This window comes from Hyposmocoma kahamanoa, unplaced genomic scaffold (assembly GCF_003589595.1).
Source record: "Hyposmocoma kahamanoa isolate Upper Pololo Valley unplaced genomic scaffold, ASM358959v1 62, whole genome shotgun sequence".
In the NCBI taxonomy this organism is placed as follows: domain Eukaryota; kingdom Metazoa; phylum Arthropoda; class Insecta; order Lepidoptera; family Cosmopterigidae; genus Hyposmocoma; species Hyposmocoma kahamanoa.
In genome coordinates, this window is record NW_020653850.1 from 12,571,324 (window position 1) to 12,592,896 (window position 21,573).

At 34.1% G+C, this 21,573-nt stretch overlaps 2 protein-coding genes across 3 annotated transcripts in view; one reads left to right on the forward strand and one right to left on the reverse strand.

Annotated features, from left to right (window-relative positions):
- The first annotated feature begins 942 nt into the window (after positions 1 to 942).
- LOC113229428 (DNA mismatch repair protein Msh2) overlaps positions 943 to 21,573 on the forward strand; it is a 32,798-nt gene continuing 12,167 nt past the window's right edge. The window contains exons 1-9 of one of the 2 annotated variants that reach the window (XM_026463009.1): positions 943 to 1,239; positions 2,617 to 2,666; positions 12,728 to 12,922; positions 13,951 to 14,142; positions 15,570 to 15,722; positions 16,334 to 16,569; positions 18,232 to 18,390; positions 19,899 to 20,106; positions 20,375 to 20,534. In XM_026463009.1, coding sequence (XP_026318794.1) covers positions 1,203 to 1,239; positions 2,617 to 2,666; positions 12,728 to 12,922; positions 13,951 to 14,142; positions 15,570 to 15,722; positions 16,334 to 16,569; positions 18,232 to 18,390; positions 19,899 to 20,106; positions 20,375 to 20,534 — 1,390 coding nt within the window. In that variant the 5' untranslated portion in view covers positions 943 to 1,202. The remainder of the gene's footprint in view (positions 1,240 to 2,616; positions 2,667 to 12,727; positions 12,923 to 13,950; positions 14,143 to 15,569; positions 15,723 to 16,333; positions 16,570 to 18,231; positions 18,391 to 19,898; positions 20,107 to 20,374; positions 20,535 to 21,573) is intronic. The other variant, XM_026463010.1, reaches the window with a different exon arrangement.
- On the reverse strand, positions 7,309 to 10,506 carry LOC113229429 (NK-tumor recognition protein-like). Its single transcript, XM_026463011.1, has 2 exons — positions 10,377 to 10,506; positions 7,309 to 9,552 (listed from the first exon to the last, which is right to left on the reverse strand). Exon 2 carries the CDS (start codon positions 9,541 to 9,543, stop codon positions 7,426 to 7,428), a length of 2,118 nt encoding a protein of 705 aa, XP_026318796.1. The 5' UTR covers positions 9,544 to 9,552; positions 10,377 to 10,506; the 3' UTR covers positions 7,309 to 7,425.

Genomic DNA, 21,573 nt, shown 5'->3' on the forward strand with positions numbered 1-21,573 from the left:
TACGTTTAGACATTTCTAGATGTCATGTAAAAGCATTAGTTTTAGTAGCACTGAAGTTGAGTAATTTTCCAAAAAATTTCAAATATAGTAGAAATATATTCGGTATTGAAAAATATTGAACAAATATAACTCGAAGGCTTACGTTCTTCATTTAGAAATATATTTTGAAGTTTTATTTAACGTGAATTATAAAATTAAATTGTATATGTAACTAAAAGCAAGTTAAAGAAAAACGAGATTTAAAATTATAGACAACAGCGAGGAAAACCACTTGGCTCCATCGTTTTTGTTCAGTAACTTCAACTTTTGACAGATCTCAACGTCAAATATTGGAAAAATTTCCGGAAAAATATTTACTTTGCTGAAAAGATTTTTTTTTAAATAGTACTTTTTCCAATGACCCAACACTATGAGGCTAGTGTTTGATCGTGGAATAATTTCCATTTTGAAAAAATATATTTTTCAGAAAAATAAATATTTTTCCTCATATTTTTCCAATTTTACCTGTAATTTTCTATATTTCACGTTGACACCTATCAAAAGGTAAAATTACTAAACGAGAACGATGGCGCCAAAAGGTTTTTTTAGCTATTTTTAACTTGCCTAAATAAAACTTCAAAAGATATTTCTAAGCGAAAAAAATAATATGAGCTTGCGAATTAAACTTTTCCTTTATTTTCCCAACATTTTTCGATTTTTCAAAAGTTTTTTCGGAAAAATTTCCACTATTTGAAAATTTTCGGAAATTTACCCAATCAAAGCAATAAGTCAAATCAATCATGCAACGCAGCCAAAAAGCTTCTTGAATGCAGCCAGTCTATGCAAGTTTCAATGAATGGGTGGTTTACAAGTGTTCGCGCCAATTTTGATTTTGACAGAAGGATAATGGTTGGTTACTTAATTAGTCATCGTTCCGATTAAAATTATTTTTCATTTTTCGCCTTGCTTTTAGACTTTAGACCAATTTAGACCCTCAATAGATCGGATAATAACGCATCGATCTACCGACTGCCATCAACTTAGACGGCACACGAGTTATTTCAGAACCATTAGCTGGTGGGAATAATCAGTAATCACAAGTGAATTTTTGGTCCACGACGGGTACAAACTTTCTCTATGCTTCAAAATCATTTTAAAAAGGAAGTGAGTTTATCATTCTTCATTTTCACAAATATTGTTGAGAATTAAGAATATTCCACAGAATGTCATCACTACAACCTATAGAGGCCCTAAGACTGGGTAAGAAAACAAAAAATTTTTGTTTGATTGCAGATTAAGTACTTGAATAATTTTTTTATTCTTTACCCATACAATTCCAGTTACCCTTACCCTCTTTTGGTGTTGTCCATTCAAATTGTAATGCAATAGATTTCACCTGTTTTAGGATATAACCTTTCTTCAGAGAACTCCTGATATAATCATCATAATTTATCTTCCAAACCTCTGATAATCAAGTAGGTCCTACCGAATGAATTGCCCAGTATTTTGTGTACTACTTCAATATAAGATATTTTATTTTAATTTTTTTTTCTTACTACATTATACTATAAACTTGCAAATAGGTACCTAATAAACTCAAGGTTTTTTCTTTTTTTGGCAACATAAACATACTGTGAAATAAATTATGAAGCAGTTATTAAATAAGCACTTACTAAATAAATATTTTAAATACCTTAATACAGTGGCGTAATAGCCAATAATCATTATGCAATAATGTATTTTATTTCTACACCTAAGGACAGGATAACATTTATTAGGTAACATATATTATAAAGAAGTAATTTGTTTAGATTATAATATATATTCTGCTTATGTACGTATTTATGTATATAAAGTTCATGTAGGTGTGTATGTCTGTCATATGTATATATTGTCATCCTTTACATGTATATATAACTCACATTTAAATTTTAATTTTATTGTACGACTTCATTTTTCACCTAGCTAGGGTTGGCTGGAAGAGATCTCTTCTAGAGATAAGCTCACTTTGTATATGTCCTTTATAACTTGTGTTTCATGTATCTTTTCTTTGTGCAATAAAGTATTTATTATATATTATTGCAAATTATCAAGAACTTTTTAAGAGTAAAGAGCTTCAATGTATTGGAAATGTAGTCAAATAAAGATACTATTTGTGTGTTTTGTATTACAATTCATTTTATAATAATTACTAGACTGACTTTATGACTTATTTTACTATTACAAAATAAGGCTATGCCACACAATACCAACCAAATCATCAAGTCGTATTGTCCTGTCAACCCTTCACACCCTGTCAGACTATCATAGTCAACATCAGACATATCCATTGTGTGAAAATTATCCTTTATCATCGCATTGCTAGATATGAAACAAATCCATGTCATATGTGCCCCATGGCTTTGATGCAGGCTGTGGGAAAATTTTGTGCATTTGTTGCACAACTTTTAGTCTATGCACATTAAGGCCCAACAAAATTATTATTATAAAATTACAACAGCTTCATTCCTACATACTTCTGTAATCTGTGTCCCTATTCAGCTAAAGTACATTTTACATGAGTATATTTATTATGAACAATTTGGTTACAGAAACTGAAGTCTTTTTGTGGTTTTTAATCCATGCATTTGCTTTCAGATTCGGTTCAACAAGAGGCCTTTGTTAAATATTTTAATTCTCTACCAGAGGTATGTAGCTAAAATATTATTTTTAAAACTTTGAACGATGCACATACATACATAGAGAAAAGGGCCTATATTTGGGACACCTTTCACTAAACAGCAATATTGCAACTGGCATTTCAGCAATAGACAATATTGTGTATTATGTACAGTATTGTGTTTTAGTAAGGGGTGGTATAAATTTGTAACAAAAATGCTTGTGAACAAAATTCTGTTTTTTACCAAAAATTTACAATACATAAACACACTCTAATAAATACAATATATCTATCTACATTATGTCTTGACATATTTAATTATAAGCAACATTTTACACATAGTTATAACATAAAAAATATTCATCATATCAGCCAGAAGACGTCCTCTGGTGAACATGGGCCTCCTAAAAATATTATTAATTTATAATTATTATACATCCCTCATTTGATTGGATTTTATTTCTGAATGATTAGGCGTGTAGTTTTGTGACAGTCATGTGTACACATTAGCTAGTTGATTTCTGACATGCTTCCTTATTACATTATTTTTTATTACATAAAAATATATGTATGTTGTTTATCCTGAATTTAATATGTGGTTGCAAAAAAGTATTTATTGAATAGTATTTAAATATTTGATAGTGATTTTAAGTAAACATGTGACCACAGTCTCACTGTATAGTAAGTAGAGATAGGAAAAACTGCTTATTTTGTTAAAGTTAAGACATTGTGCTCTTTTTAAAAAGCATGCTTTTTAAAAGCTTCCACTTAAACGCTTTTTAGTTTGAAGCTTCCAATATCGTTTAGAAAAACGTTTAAGTTAAAAAAGCTTGCAACATTGTATTGATAGCGAAAAGCAAGAGTAGACCTCTAAAGGTTTTAAGATAAGTAAGTTTATTTGTAAAAGAAGCGTTTTATTTTTATTTATAAAATTATTATTCACATTGATGAATTAATTTGTTTAGGAAACATACATCGTGGGACTTGAAAATAAGCACGTTGTTAACGGCTTAAATTGAAAAGCGTGCTAATGGGCTTGTTTTAAAAAGCAAACTTTTTACGTGCATTTCGTTTGAACGCCCACCTCTAATAGTAAGTGGTGACGTAATCGAGGAAGGAACATTATACATAATGAACCGACTTCAAATAAAAGGAGGAGGTTCTCAATTCGTCTGTATGTTTTTTTTGTATGTATGTTACGTGATAACTCCGCCATTTGTGAACCAATTTTGATGATTCTTTTTTTGTGGGCATGAAGGTACCTCAGACTTAAATTCAAGAAAATATTGCACCTCTGAGGGTGGCAAACTAGGGGATGAATGACTTTCGAGGTCGATTTTTTTAACCGGAGGTTATTTTCAAAATATTTTTGAAGTTTTAATAAGAGCAAATTATTTTTTTCGTTTTGATGTGAATACCTATGATAGCAATTAGCTACTTGAAACTATTTCCTTAATGTATAATTGACATGTTGAATTTAGGCCTTCAGTGTTTTCAGAAACCAGATTTCTTCTACTAACAATATAATTTATGTTACCATTATTTTATTATTATTAATAACCTCGGTGGCCCAACGGTTAGCACTGTGGGCGCTCGATGCGGTCATCCTGGGTTCGATTGCCGGTAGGATCAAATTGGGCAATGAACCATCCTAAATTTGTTTTGGTGTGGGTAGTGCTCCAGTGTGAATTCCGTTACTTCTAGTACTCATAGTACAGGGAATTACCAAGTTTGAGACCAGGCAATTGGTGTGGTTGTCTGGCACATTATTACTAATACAAGAATCACTAACTATGTAGTTCAGCATCTAAAAGTATTTTCTCAGCCTTTAATCAATCAAACCATGAAACAATGATATCCTTTGCAAAAGTGTAATAACTCTCCATGGCATTCCATAAAGGACTGCGTGTCCGTTCAGACGGCTTTTCTGCTGGTGGCTGTTTTGTTGTACCCTGTATTTCTTTTAAGTATGCTAATTCTATAGCTTTTGTGTCACCTGCTTTTCTTTTTCTGGTAACCCGACTAAAATTTTTCCTTTGCCTTTTTACATTGTTCTCGTATAGAGGTATTGACCTTGTATTCGCATATATGTATTCCTCCACAGCTTGTTTATGATTTTTTAATTTCTGCAGGCTCGCATTCAAATTTTCTATATGATTATGCCATTGAGATCCTTTTGGATTACCATTTAGCTGGTTGATATTTAGGTCCCATATTGAAGGAACTTCTTCACTTTGCTCTTTGCTATTAGATTTTTTTTCATGACCTTGGCCAATATTTCGTTCTTTTCCAAGATTAATAAAGTTTTGTTCCCATATTTCCTGACTTAGATCGTCTCGTTGTTCAACTAAATCATCAAGATTTTTTTGTTCCACCATCACTTTTTCCAAAGTACCTAATTTAGTTTTTTTAAATTTATTTTTCTTTTTCTTTTTTTTTATATCTGAATAAAGTTCTGGACGATTAATTATGTCTTGTGCGTATTTAACTGTTGTTTCTATTCGTTCATTGGGATGTGCTATGCTATTCTTCAAATTCGGCCTATAAAGTGGATTTATGTGAATCTCTGGTGTTTCTTTAGGAGTTTTGTATACCTTAAGGGCATACATAGGTAAAGATAATTGATGACTGTACCCATCATAAGTATTTAGTAAAACTCCATCTGGTTTCATTTCTCCAGGTCCAATATCTCGATTGGAGCTAATATTTTGATAAGTGTCTTTTCCTGGCCAAGTATTTTTTTGATAATTTCTACTAATTCCATTATAGTAACCAGTCTGTATATGTCGTAGAGGATAGTTAGGGGGTTGATATTGTTCATAAATTTTGTGTACTTGTTCTATGGAACAGTTATGGGGCTGATGTTGCCCACCATTAAAACTGTCAAAATGATTATTGTGGGAAGGATTGATATACCCACGGTAAAAATATGAATAAAGCTTCGGTAAGGTTCCGCTGGGTTTATGTGACTTTCCGTGCGGTTTTTGTGATCCTTTTAAGAATTGTACCGGACCTGGTTGAATTTGCCTATTGTCTATGTTTTTGTGACTAATATCACTATCATCAACCCATATATTATTTTGTTGATTTATGTATTCATTAATAGTTAAATCATTAATCAAAGTCGACGTTTCAGGGATTTGGTCAATGTACTTTATGTATTTGTCCACATTTGGATTTACAGAGATATAGACGTCTAAAAATGGCGCAGATACGTGTGGTGCAACTGTTGGTATATATAAATGAGACTTGTGTTGATGTTCCATTGGGGTCCATGCGTGAATTACTGCACCTGTATCCTGTATTATTGGTTGTGATGATGGTTCTAGGCCTGCTGGTCGATTGTAGTTATCTGAAACTATGCCCATAGAGTTGCTGAATACATAATTGAAATAAAGATTATACGCGTCTAAATATCCATGAATTTTTATACACAAGGTGAGCGGGATAACGATGTCAATCCTTTAACGAAAAATACAGGGAACTAAAGCAAATCGTTTTTAACTTAACTGTACCAAATCGTGTTCTCCAGATTGTTAATGTATAAAATCGGCAATTTACATAATTATTATTTCACATATATTTATCACAGTAAGTAATAAAATAAGTAATAATAATTTACTTGGTACTTGGTGTAACGCTGGTGCCCGAATTCGACGTCAAGACGCCTATTTTGCGTGATAAATAATAATTTTACTACAGCATGTGCATATTTAAAAAGACTTTTAGACACCTAGCATTTTTTTCATTTATTTTGTATTTTAAAACCTTTGTTTAAAAACATTCAAGCGATCATAAAAACTACTACAAACAATACTATTTTCATGGATATAGCTGACTGCACCCCCAAAAGGCATTGTTTTCTTAAGAAAACAATACCTTTTAACTGCCTCCGTGGCCAAACGGTTACCTTGTCGGACTGCCATGCAGAGGTGCCAGGTTCGATTCCCGGATCGGGAGAAATATTTATAATAACGCACACACTCAACATATTTTGTATGGCCTACATTTATTTCTCCCGTGAGCTTGGGTGTAATTTGTGGTTGTCTATTTGTGTAGGTCCATGGCACCTATGTTGAGTGTGTGCGTTATTATTTTTGTTATTATTAAAATAACACGGCGCCAACAAAACCGCTACAGGCAGTTGTCAAATTACATAAATTTTTAATATGTATCTGATATACAATTAAAATTCATATTAATTATTTAAAGTATGAACTTGTAATCATACAGGCTCAAGCTACGAAGGATTAACATGTTTGTCTCGAACACCCTGTATATTGAGACTGCTTAAATAGTAGCAAGAGACATAATTAATATAGGTGAATTGGGTTTGTTTTGCACTCTACAATTTAGTTGTCTTTTAGTAAACACGTTTATAGGTATATTATCTGTTAGTACGGTGTATGGTTCGCCACTATGCTAAAATTATAGAACTGTCAAAAACATTTGTGTGTATTTCAAACTAGAAGTAACCGTTCCTTTAGCTTGATGAATAGGCGAGCGTACCACTGAACGTTAAACTACATTTTGTATCCTAAATTAATCACTAGTAGGCCTATGTTGTATGTTTATATATTATAGATCAAAATAATGATAAAATTAGTGAGTAATAAAATTATCATTATGAATAAAATAAAACAATATTTATTGTCATTTCATTCATTTAGTCATTTAATACATTAATGTAATACAGTCTGAAGAAATTAAATTAACTAATAGGATTAGTGACAACTCGTTGATATTCAGCACTGGTTACGTACATCACATACACTAATCTACACTTTTTAAAAGCTCCACTCACTTTTACTCTGTTGGCCCAAATTCTGCAGGTTATCCCATTGATTTACTCTTTGATATGGGATGTCCGGTGACTGCCCTTCCAACCCTTGAACCCAGCTATCTTGCGTTCGTTGTTTCAAGTTTTGTGTGTGCTGGTCGAAACCTTCTAGGTTATTTAAGCCCTGACCCCATCCATTTTGCGTTTGCTGTCCTAAGTCTTGATTTTGTTGTCCTAAATCTTGGAGTTTGTCAAAACCCGTACTCCAGTTATTTTGTGATTGCTGTCCGAAGTCTTGATTTTGTTGTCCTAAGTCTTCTAGTTTGTCAAAACCTTGACCCCAGCTATTTTGCGTTCGCTGGCCCAAATCTTGGTTTTGCTGTCCTAAATCTTCTAGTTTGTTAAAACTCGAATCCCAATTATATTGCGATTGCTGTCCCAAGTTTTCAGTTTCTTGTCCGAAATCTGGTTTGTTGAAATCTTGACCTTGCTGTCTAAAATTTTCATTCCAAGTGTGCGTCTCGTCTGGCTGACTGAAACCTTGATTTAGATCTTGAGTTTGTTGTCCTGGATTTCCCAAATCTATCAAATTAGGCTGCGACTGTTGTTCAACCGAACGTGTTACTCTGACCTGATCATCTCCAACGCAATCAGTGGCTAAATCGTTCTGGGACGAATAGGATTGGTGAGACTGATGGTATTGGTTACCATACCGATGTGATGCAAATCCTTGGTTGTTTGTGTGTGCGTGGGTGTGTGCGTTATTTGTCGCTGACGTCAGCCTTTGAGATTCTAGTCCTGTAGTGCCATCACCAACTGGTTTAATTTCATAGGGATCCCCTTGTCTCTCCCACGATTTATGATATGAGTACGAAGAATGGTAACTTTTAGGTTTGGAGTTCACATCACTTACAACATTCGCAACATCACTAGATCCGGTGTTGTGTGTATCTTGTGTGTAAGCATTTGAATTAGCGCCACTGGCACCGCTATATTGTGAATTGTAACCTGAATATTGGCGTGACTGACTAGATTCAGATTTCGTATTATAGGCACTTTGAACGTTGCTTTTATGAGAATTTGACGCCTGGTAGCCATTATGAGAGTTTAAGGATGTAGCGTCTTCATGCAGCTCACTGTTTTCAGGTAAAGGATTTTCCGTAGGCATGGATAGTACTACAACTTCAGGCTTCGTGTCATGTTTTTCCCATTGCTTGCGATAGTTATATGAAGATTCGTAACGTCTAGCACTCTTTGAAGGCTGATACTCAGTTTGAGTATTAGCGTTATTCAGAATTTCTGCTTCGCTCTTAATTGCATTTTGATCAAAAGATGTAGCACTCTGAGCTGCATCATAGTTTTCTACTCGCACTGGAATAGCAACTCTAGAACCAGGCCTTCCAACCACTCTTACGGGTACAGTCCATACTAATCTGTTTTGTGGGTATACGCTAGAACTATATTGATTAGCATTGCTACTTCCAAGTGAACCTTGTCCCTGATAAGCAGATTGTGTATAATGCCCGGAATTGTACCCCGATTGTTCTCTTGCTCCATACGCACTAGCTGCGTGCATATTATCTTGCGATTGCAAATTACTACTTTGTAACCCGCGACCATAAGAATCGGATCCTTGATATCCGGAATATCTAGAATTTTGTAATTGGCTACTACTGCTGTATCCAGAACTATGTGAAGATGATTGTCCAGTGTATCCAGCATTGTGCGATGAAAGAGATGAATGTGAATTGTCGACATGTGTGCCCTCGCCGAAGTTGCGACCTTGTAGATTACCGAGATCATATTTTCCTGATCCGTATGTTCCCCTTGAATTCGCTGCAGCGAATACATCTCCAGTTCTTGTGTTATGACCTTCACCTAACTCTCCATCTACTTGTTTTATAAGCCCGCTCATTTGGTGCTGAGCCAGTCCATCCATATTATGGGCCCTCTCATAATTACCACCCATGTTACCTCTTTGGGCTCCGTAGTATCCTGATTTTGAACCTTCGTCTGTAGAACTTCTTGAGTACTGGAAGTCTTCATTTTCTTTATACATTTCGGGCCTTCCGGACGCAGTGGCCCATATCATAGCTGTTATAAGCAGCAGTTTCATTTTAGACATGTTAGGCCCCTGCAAATGACAATAATAAAATTAGATAGAATTTTCAATGCATATACATAGGATAACATTTCTCCATATTCTACATTCCTATACATACATATATATATGCTAAAAAACTAAAGACATGCTGGACTGTAATATTATATGCTATATAAGTACATATTTTACTAACTGCACTAATAATTTCATTGGAAAACAAGTGACAACATTCGTGAAAAACTTAAAGCGAAATGGATAACTTGAAAGAACTTGAAGCGTACAAAACTTGCATCTTAATCATATTAAATCTCTGTATAAACTTACACTCACTGTTTATGAATAAGAAAGAGATGTTGTACCAATTTAATCAAAACAAGATTAGTCTTTAAAGTTTTTGTAAACAATTTTAACATATTTTAATGTGATGGGTAGTATACAAAGTACGATTTATCAATACGGTAATTAACTTTTAAATAAATTAAATAAAACTACAGATTTCATGATCTCACGCTTGTCTCTTTTTGCTTAGGCGGAGACAAGGACCTTAAGGGTAGGTTCTGATGACAAGCGTTAAGTAGCTACTAGTTTTGCTACTAATGAATAAATTCATGAAGTTATGTCAGCATACGTTGACAAAATCTGTTAACTAACTTGGTTCTTGACATAACTTTTTATCTTATCCATCTTATCATACTATTATTATTTATTAATTTATGCATCCACCCCTCCTTTCATATCTAAAAATGAACGAGATATAATGCTGTTACATTTTAGTCTAAATTAATGTAAATTTTTCAATATTTAGTTACGGCTTGATTAAAATTCTTATTAATAATGGCAAAATTGACACTGACCTTGAAAACGTTAAGAGCTACTGACACTGGTATTTAAACTGCAACACGCAACACACTCTGTACGGATGAACACTGACATTGCTTCATCCGATGACTCCAATTTATTAAGCTTTAAGTTGCTATCTCACCCAGGTCACTAGCGATAAACTCCGACCGGTCACTGAGTAATGTTTTCACAGAATCACAATTGCAAAATAAGTCGTCGTTCTTAAAATAAAATTTCAATCACTTCAAACCGCAATTACTTCTAGTGTACATGATCACAGCTATTACTACTGGTGTTTGTCACCTGAATAATGATTGCAGACTAATGTATTTATATTTTTAATATGATTCAGTGGCGAGAATTGTGACTCTTAGTGCGTATGAACATGGCATATTTTACAAACGCGGCGTTTCACGATCGCGCGCTTACGTCGCTGCTGCAGTAGAGGATCAAAAAGCAGATTGTTACGTTTGTGTCGATTCAAACGCGCTTACAAAGCTTTACAAACGTACCTACGCGAGTGACACATTCGAAGCTCGTTTGTATCGCATTCGAATCGGTTCATACAATGAAGAATGTGACATCCGATAACAGTAAAATGACCACAAAATTTTCTTTTACTTATAAATGAGTCTATCCAATAGAGTCGGTTATTATTACGTTTTTTCTTTTCGTTATAAAAACGGCTATAAAGTTTTAGTTTTAGTGTTGATGAACCTCTGATCTGATTTTTGTATGTACGAGCGATTGCAGCGCATCTGTATAGCGCCAATGCACATTACATAATATATAATGCGCGCAAATAACGCGTGTTTCACGAACGCGCGTTTACGGAGACATTGAATTTGTGAACGTGTGCAAAAGATTACTAGCTGTGACTGAATCTCGTTTGAATCGCGTTAACGTGTGTCATCTGTGCGTAAAAAATAAGTCGTGTACATAGGTTCTTATTTGTTTTATTAACAAAGAATTTCTGCTGTCACTCTCCGCGGAAGTAAACCGATTAAATAACTTTTGAAATTGGTGGCATTTGGCATTATCTCATTGAAACAAAGTAATGACATTCAACATTGCAGAATTAATACTTAAATACTTTCCGTACGTTAGGCAATAGACATATTTTTGAAAGTGTATTTTTGTAAGGTGGTATTTTCTACGGTAGCATTATTTCAGTTAAGTAAACAATCGATAAAGTCGACACTGACATTGTTTCCGATAAAATGTAGGAAGTCTGTCAAGGATTGAGGAAAAAAGAGCGTCCCATATTTTATGTGGACTAAATACACAAGCCATTTTATCAATTTGCCAAGAAACTTTGTTACTAACAACAATTTGTATTTTAAAATTAAAACGACCTGAATGTTATTGTTTGTTCATTTAACAAAGCTTTACCGGGAATTCTTTGTTTCTATTTTTTTGTTTGACTATTTATATAAACCACAACAGACATAGCTCCCGCCAAATCGAACAGAACGGGTACACGTCTGTCTATGTCACCTCTGAATTTCAAATTATCGTCTTCAACAAATTAAAAAAAATTTACTGTTCAAGTTTGTTATTTTGTCACTTATCAAACTTAGCGATCATCAAAATCTAAAGTTCTTTTAATTTTATCTAAATCTAAAGTTCTTGTAACCTAGGAGCTTAAAATTTGGTATTTTGTTAGTTTTTAATCTATAAAGGCAAAAATCTAAAATATTGGAATTTGTACGTGTTTGCTTGTCACACAGTATTCTGTGTAAATGAAGATTTACAGTATTGAGTAATTTATTAAAGTGTCTACCCGTTCGTAAAAAGGACAGCAAATTTGGCTCTCCACTACGTCTGACAACTTTTTACGGCGAAGGAGAAGCGAGATGTCGTTTATTTTTGTGTTACATTTTCTTTTTAATTAATGCGATTTTCTTTTGATACTAAGTGATTATCGCTTAATTAAGATAGACACATTGGTCCTAGTATTCCATTGCCTTAGTGATGCGATAAAAGAACCATCGACACAATAAGAAGAACAATGATGCGTTCCTAATCCCTAAATTTATTACATTGCAGCTTTACTAATACTGCGCCAGACAATCACACCAATTGCCTGGTCTCAAACTAGGGAATTCCCTGTACCATGAATACCAGAGCAACAGAATTTAGTCTGGAGCACTTCCCAGAACCCCCAGACCAGAACAAATTTAGAAAAGTTTATTTACAAATTTAGTCCTACCTGGAATCGAACCTGGGAGTCCCTATCCAGCGCCCACAGTATAATACGATAGGCGACTGAAGTCGTCGACGTTCAATAACACTTCTGTTTTGTAAATACCGATATCTAGACAACAAGTAGTGTAATGTATTTGTAAAATTGTTTTTGTTCTAGAAACCTCTAACAACAGTGCGTATATTTGACCGCGATGGCTACTACAGCGTTCACGGCACGGATGCAACTACAGTGGCGCGGGAAGTTTTCTCTTCAATATCAAATATCAAAAGAATGGGTGTCGAGCCCAATCGGCTGGATTACCTCGTGCTTTCGAAAGGAAATTTTGAGATTCTCATTAAGAAGTTACTTTTGGTACGTATCGGGATTTGGCCCTTTATTTTCAGAGACACTCTATGGGTCGTATTCTAGAACTCTACTCAATACTCAAATCAGGATTGCACTGGAAATACGACCCTAATGGCTGGACTTGAGTATGATTTCGAGTGCTTTAAACCATACTCAAATCCTGACTTAGCTTTGAGTAGAGTTCTAGAATACGACCCTATGTTCATTAATAGATTAGAATCGGTCCATATGAGACTATGACGTATAAATAAATTGCACTAATAAAATCACATCAATTTGCTACTTTCAAGCTGTACAAAATTTTAACTATTGTGGCTTTGAAATAATATTTCAAATTCTATACAAACAAATTAAACATATGTATCATAAAACATATGTTTATTAGCCAATGGTCGGTTGTTTTAACAACTCTATGTCGCTCCTTGTAGCTATATCTATATATGTAGAACACCTTTTTCCGACCATTGTTAATGACACAAAATGACTTATTTTCTCATGTAATACATGAAATACATAAATACGCGTTGACATTTTATAGATTATTCAACTCTGTTGATAACAAAACCAATTAAAAATACTAAACAACAAAATAAGACGCGTTGTTCCAAGAACAAGACTAAACGAATTATTTTTATTATTAATTTTAGTATCAGAAATAAACTTCTTATAATAATGTGTTTAAAATGTGTATGTTAACAGTAATTAGCCTTAAAGAACATCGTCGTAGCAATTATAATTGTATGTAAACAATCAAAACAAAATGCATGCGCAGACTACAATTTACTCACTTGCATTGAGCTTTCCGGGATGTTTACATTTAGCAATGCACGTTTGTATTATATGTATTAAACAACTTTACATTAATCTATAGGAAGTCATAAAATAGACGGAAAATAACTACGTAGTGTAATTATATTTAGCGCCTGGAACTTCTTCCAATGCTATTTATTTGTTATTTATTATTGAACTAATTCCAAATACAAGTGTATGTTCTGTACCGTCTTGTATTTTACCTTCTCACTATAAAATTCCAGGTCAAACGTTACAGAATAGAAATCTATGTACCAGAAACTTCAGCAAAATTCAATAACTGGGAGCTCAAGTACAAAGGATCACCTGGATATATGACGCAGCTGGAAGATGTTCTCAGCGAAGCTTTTGGCTCTACTGAAGGCCAAACTCCTTGTTTGATGGCTGTTAATATTAAGACTGACGCCGTAACGAAGGTGATAATTGATAGGTTTCATAAATAAATAAGTGCACTAAAAAACGACATTAGCTTTAGTTCCATTTTTCAATATAAAGGGATCTTATTATTTTATAGATTTCAAAAGGCTAATTCATTCAAATGACTAAGAGATGTGCAATCCACTAAAATTAAGGAATCTATTCTCCTAAATGGAGATGACAATTAATTTGGTATAATATTTTGAGAAAGCCTTTTTATGAGATACATTATTATCAGCTAAAGAGTAATATTTACTGGTGCAATTCTCGTTTTACGAATTTTTTTTATAATATCGAGTAACGGGACGAACAAGTCATGCGCCTGATGGTAAGCTACACGCCTGTCTATAACAGTTGCAGTGCCATTCAGAGCTTTAAATCGCAAAGATCTGAGGGGCACTGCGCCTGTCGCTCTGACACATAAGTTCACAAGTCCCACGTGCCTGTAATTTCACCAGCACCCCTTACCCTTCAAAACCGAAATGTAGTAATGCTCACATTACTGGTTGGCGGCAGAAAGAGGTAAGTTGGCACTACTTCCCTGGACGAACTCTTTCACAAGGAGCTCTACTGTTGCTCGAAAAGAGTTGAACATAACATTATTAACCTATATCATTCTAATAAAACGGATTGATTGTGATATTATAATTCTATCGCACATCACTTATCTACTGCAATTCAAAGTTGAACCTTATCTGTTTAGATATAAGTTTAATGTCAAGATTAAAATAACGCAGTGTATTCTAAATTAATATTATCGGATTTTTTTTTTTTTAAATATTTGTGCATATCAGGATAACGAAACCGTTTAACTAATCAATTAAAAGATTACTTTAACAAGTTACTTGTAATTGTAATTTGAAATTATTTTTTACCAGTCTAAATACTTTTTTAATAATAATTATATTCGCTTTTCCTTTAGACTTTAAAAAATAGTAATACGTACTCGACGATTGAGATTCGAGATCAAAAATGTCAACAAAAATAATATTTTAAGAAAAGGTCTAAATGATGCATTTTTTATATTATGTTTAAATTGTGTGCAATATTATTAAAACGGTTAAACACCCTATTTATTTAATAGCGTAAGTTCATAAAAACTTATTCTTGTGGTAAAATTTTTATCCTAATGTATTGCCATATGGGTTTCGGGGATAAACAACCTTTCGCTGCTCCTTTGTTTATGTGGTTTTTAATGACTGAAGTGAGCATCTTATCACTACAAACAGGAAGGTATATAAAGTAAAATAATTGTTAAGGTTCTGAATAAAAAAATTATGAACGTACTTTTAATATCAAGAGTAGAACCTGTTTAACAAATTTACTAAAACACACCTGAGAAAAAATCTTTGACACTTGTCTATTTATATTTATTATCTCTAATTCCATTACCAAGTATAGGCATATTTATGTTTGATGTTTTCAGGGTCGCCTCGTAGGCGTGGCGTGTATCACAGCAGCCGATTATCAGATGTCGGTATCCGAGTTCACAGACGACGATCTTCTCACGCAGTTAGAGACCATTACGATTCAAATGGGACCATCTGAATGCCTCGTGTCGCAATCTGACAACGATGATGTGAGTTTCATGCCCATACTATTTATACAAGCAATTTAAATTCCTTGTTAAGTATTATTAGAGCGGTGGTAGCGCGATCTGAGAGCGGTTGTTTTTCAATTGAGAAGTCGACGTTTCGAATCCCCGGCAGGTGCCGTGTCTTCAATTTTGTATGTATGTGTATATTTGCCAATGTTTAGCAGCAATAGGTACATCTCGCAAACGGTGAAAACACATCATGAACAATCCTGCGCATCAAAAGAGGTTCACAACTCTTGCTGTAAACATGTGAAGTTATCTTCTCCTTGGAGCATGCCCAGCGGTGTGATGTATAATGGATTAAATTGATGATGGTGATGTTAATTATGAAACTTTCCATCGTTCAAATACAATTTTCGTATACTTTTACATACTCTCGTGCGTCATTTGATTGTTTAAAAATGTTTGAACTACGCGGAGTACTGAACGATGAGGGAACGTGATGATTTTAATTAATTCTCTATATTAATTAAAATCATCACGTTCCCTCATTTCATACGGGTTGGGTACTATACAAAAACACCATAGAAGCACCTTCCACAGTATTTTTACCTTGTCCTTTTTACTTTGCTTTACGGCATTTTATTTTTCAGTATAAAGCCGTAAACAAGGTAATGGAAAGAGCTCAAGTTACAATAACAAAGCTTAAAAAGAGCGACTTCTCCACCGAAGGCCTCATTCAAGATCTCAATCGTCTGCTTAAATTCAAAGATGATCAACAACAAGACGCCAATGCCTTTCCAGAAACATCTAAAACTGTTGCCATGTCCAGTTTAGCTGCTGCGATTAAATATATCTCCTTAACGTCTGATAATACTAATTTTGGACAGTATGTATTCAAATTTAATTGCTTTTACGTATTAATAATGTAATTTAAGGCGCTGCCATTGAAACTTAATCATAGTAAGAAAGAGACAAAGATGGATGGCAAATATCGTGCAAATTAAGAAAAAGTGAAACCACTTACAATAAACTTGAATTTAAATTTAAAAACTTACATTATAATAAGTTGTGGTTAAAGAAATTGTTATTACCTATAAATCACGCTTTGTAAATGGAATATTTGCATTTTTAAATAAAACGAAAAATTACCAATGATAATCTTTGGAAATAAAATTATATGAAGCAAATGTAGTCATAATTAATAACTCATTTATTTGTGAAATCACAGGTTGTGTAGACATTGACATAATAACAGACTAAGAGTCGTATTCTAGAACTCTACTCAATGCTCAAGCCAGGATTTGAGTATGGTTTAGAGCACTCGAAATCATACTCAAGTCCCTGCCATTAGGGTCGTATTTCCAGTGCTTGTGTTGCCAGTGCAATCTTGACTAGAGCATTGAATAGAGTTCTAGAATACTAGTTCTAGATAGAGTTCTAGTTCTAGAATACGACTCTAAGGGTCGTATTCTAGAACTCTACTCAATGCTCAAGTCAGGATTGCACTGGAAACACAAGCACTGGAAATACGACCCTAATGGCAGGGACTTGAGTATGATTTCGAGTGCTTTAAACCATACTCAAATCCTGACTTGAGCATTGAGTAGAGTTCTAGAATACGACCCTAAGTGTAGTTTCACTGTGTCCGGTCAAACATTAATTATACAAACATATTGAATGTATTTTATACATTTGCACTAGTGATGCAACAGATCTCAACAGAAGTTCCGCACACTTTTTCATATCTTATTCCGTTTCTGATTCCGTAACGTTTAAGACGGAACTATTATGGGAAATTTATAACATACGCAATGCATCTGGCGCATTCGCGTATTGCTGGGCGATGGTGCGCGCTGGTTTTAGCAGTTTTGTGTTTGAAATTTTTCTTATAAGCCGGTTCTGTCCCACTGCTACGCAAAGGCCTGTTTGAATTTATTTCCTTGAGATCTTTGCACTTCTGCTTCCGTTTCATCCAATATTTACTTTTGAGATCTGTTCCGTTTCTGTTTCCGTTATGACACTTCCGTTGCGCCATTAATTTGTACACACGCACTTCAACAATATTTTCACAAGGGCGTGCACACATGGATTTAATTAATCAATTAATCATTTAAACGCGGTTAATTGGGTCAATTCGTGTTATACTATACACCGAAATTTAATTTGATGAAATAAATAAGGTCAAGATCTATAGTAAGATATATAATAAGTAAGATAGTAAATTTCGCAAATTTTCGCCTCTATAATGCCGCCATTTTATTTTTACTTCATGTTATTATTCCTTTAGGCATAAATTATATGAGTGGTTATTTTTGTATTAATATGTATGTTAGTCTTTAAGGTCTGTATTTATGGGTCTTTGTAACCAGACCACAAATAAATAAATAATTAAATAAAAATAAATAAAGGATCAATATAACCAAAACATTTTTAGAAATTTCTTCTTACAACTTTGTAGGTTAATTTAATTAACAACCGTGTTCGTAATTGCTTTGAATGTGACACGTCTTAAACTATAAGCAAAGAATAAAAATAGCAAACATTTCAGATTCTGGCTATCAACAATCCAAGCTGATTGTTACTTGCACTTGGACGCGGCTGCGTTATCGGCGTTGAATGTTCTACCGGAGTTGGGTGACACATCGCACTCACCTTCACGGAGTCTCCTCGGTTTGCTTGACAGATGTCGCACACAGCAGGGTAAACGGTGAGATAATAATATGATAAACATGAACTCCAGATGTTGCTGCTGACCAGGTGGCTGGCCCGCTCACGAAAACAAACAAGTACCTACAAAGATTTTTTTAAATGCACATAATATTATAGCTTTTGTTAAACTAGTAGTATTAGAGATTTCCATTGTCTTAAGTTTAACTAGCCCTAATTCAAATTAGTTTGGAAAACCAAAACTTCAGCTTCAAATCCCTCTAAGAACTAGAACTAATGATATATTGTTGTTTGTGATACCAAGTGACGACACGAACAAGTCGTGCGCCTGATGGTAAACGGCACGCCTTTCATAACAGTTGCAGTGCCACTCAGAGCTTTAAATCACAAACATCTGTGGGGCAGTGCCACCGCGCCCGTCACCCTGAGATACGAGTTGACAAGTCCCATGCGCCTGTAACTTCACCATAAAGTAGCCAATGTAAAAAAAGTAATCGAAATGCAACAAAATTTAAATCCGGAAAAATAGTTTCATTTTCTATGTGTAACAATCGCGAAAACCTAAGAACTCGAAATGCAACAAATTTGTTTATTTTTATAGTGCAGAAGTAAGTCTGCGCCTCAAGAGACATTATGAGTCCGTGGAGCTCAGATTGCAAAACGCTGCGCAATTAATTATTTCGACTTACAAAAACAATTCATCCGGGTTCTAGTACTTCCTTTTGATTTATTTATTTTTATTTATTTATTTATTCACTCTCACATAAGGAAGATTGTACATTATAATTATATGTTAAACAAGACTTAATAATGACTAAAGTTAGCTACCTTAAGCGAGAGTCTGGAGTTCATACTAGGTAACTAGACCTGTATTACAAATCTCCAGGCTCCCACCCCGTTTTGATGTATGAAATCACCTATAATCTGTTCTAATCCATTTTCCACAAAAAGTAAACAAAACTGTTTGGTTAAAATTCTAAAGCAATCACTCAATAAATCGAATAAGTAACACATTCATGTATATTTTCCAAGATTTCGACTTGATATCTCATCACTTTTTCCAACAATATTTATTTGAATAGCATCGTAAAATTGTATTTGAAAAATGGTAGTCCAAAAGTGAGGTTATTTTTCATCTACACATCTATGACTTGTCTATGGTTACATAGTGCTGTACGAAAAAAAACATTCGGTTCATTCAATTAAAGTTTTTGTTATCGATTAGTAAATTGAATATTTCAATCGCAATCGAACGAGTATCTAAGTTTAAGGATTTGAAGGAGGACTTAAAATTAAAATTTCGGAAATTTTAAATATGCTTAATAGGTTATGTAGGGAAAAGCGCTAGTATGACTCAAATGAACAAATCGACTCATTCAATTAATTAATCGATTTGTAGTTGGCATTACAATTGGCCATCACTTAATCGTCTATGGTCGGGTCAGTGACTTGTTTGTTTACATTTTGTTGAAAATGGATTGAAACGAAGCATACATACTTTTATTTAAAATCTTGAAAACTTCTTTAAAATTCGTTGTTTGCTTACAGTCTACTAGCTCAATGGCTTCGACAACCGCTCCGCGACATAAACCTCATAAACGAACGACTCGACGTAGTGGAAGTGTTAGTCAACAAATCGCAATTACGGCTTCAGCTTCACGAGGACCATTTGAGACGTATTCCTGACTTGCAGGCATTGACTAGACGCCTCACCAAAAAAAAGGCTAACTTACATGATTGTTATAGGATTTACCAGGTTAGTAACTTATTGACACCACTTAAAAAACAGTGTTTAATATCGTGGCAATAACGCACGGTTTTGACACCACAATTACCACCAAAATTACTGTAGTCCTCTTCATTATCGCTTTTTTCTTGCGCCATTATGATATGCTTCACTCTAGTGAATATACCTATATGGTCTACAATAAAATGGCATTAATAAATTGGAATCAAACAAAAACACGTGATGTTAATGACAAATCCATAATAAGATTAAAATTTACACATATTATATCCCCTAGGCTATCAACAGGCTTCCTTCACTGCTTCAATGCCTAGCCGAAGCAGACAACTCGACAGTTCATTCGTCTTTAACGGAACCGATCTCAGAGCTGAACGAGGACTTGAGTAAATTCCAGCAGATGATTGAGACTACCGTCGATATGGATGCTGTCGATAGAGGTAAAAAATCGTACAGATGGTTTTTAAGATCTGTTAAGAACGGCTTCTGTTTCTTCTGTTTTCTCGCGATTTGATTTCCTCAAAGTAGAGACACGTACAAATATCGAGAAACAGAAAAATTTGAACTTTGAAAAGTTCAAATTGTTCTGTTTTCTGTTGGCAGAATTTAACATGATGATGTAGGTTGGAATTTTCGTGAAACCATGTTATCGCTGCGCAAGAGTTTCTTACAAAAAGTCGTCCAAAAAAGTGTAAACCACAGTCCACCAAAGTGCTCCAATCAAATCAAATCATTTATTGGTTTAAATCTGGTAAGTAGATACAACACTAGATGGTACTATTTACAGAATAATGTATCACACATTTAGCCATTTCTGACATACAATATATAAAATAAAAGTCAATGCAACATACTGTGTAATTACTAATAGAAGTATGCTAAATCTATGGGTTGAAGACCTCTCACGTCTTCATTAAAGTGTAGACTAACGTGACAATGTTTTCGTTTACCTTTAATACAAACAATTATAAGGAAATTGAGCTGGTTACAGAGTGGGCAAGCGCCCGGGTTTTACCCGGCGCTTTGTTAATGCTGGTTTAAGTTGGGTGAAAACCTATTAATGCCCGAAGTCGAAGACAAAAACTATTTCGACTCATTCGTAGAACAAAGATCTATGTGCAAGACTACTTGTTCTCAAGACATAGTCATTTCGTTCAATCTTCTTCGCTGTGGATGTCTGATCGATCGTTGTTCGATTTTATATTTCCGAAACGAAATAAGATATATAAAGTCTCAAAACACCTTTACATTGGCCTTAATTTGAATAACGAAATTATTCTCGTAACGTACCTATTCTCTTTTCGTTATTTAATCACATCAGACTGTTCTTCGGATGAGTCGATTTACAACTACATATTTCTTTGTAAATCGAGTTTTGTTCAAATTTAATAAAAAATGTTTATTGCTTTTTGATCTAGACTATTCGATTTGCTTTTCTATTGAATTTCCTTTAGTTTGAAAATCGCATAACAATGAATC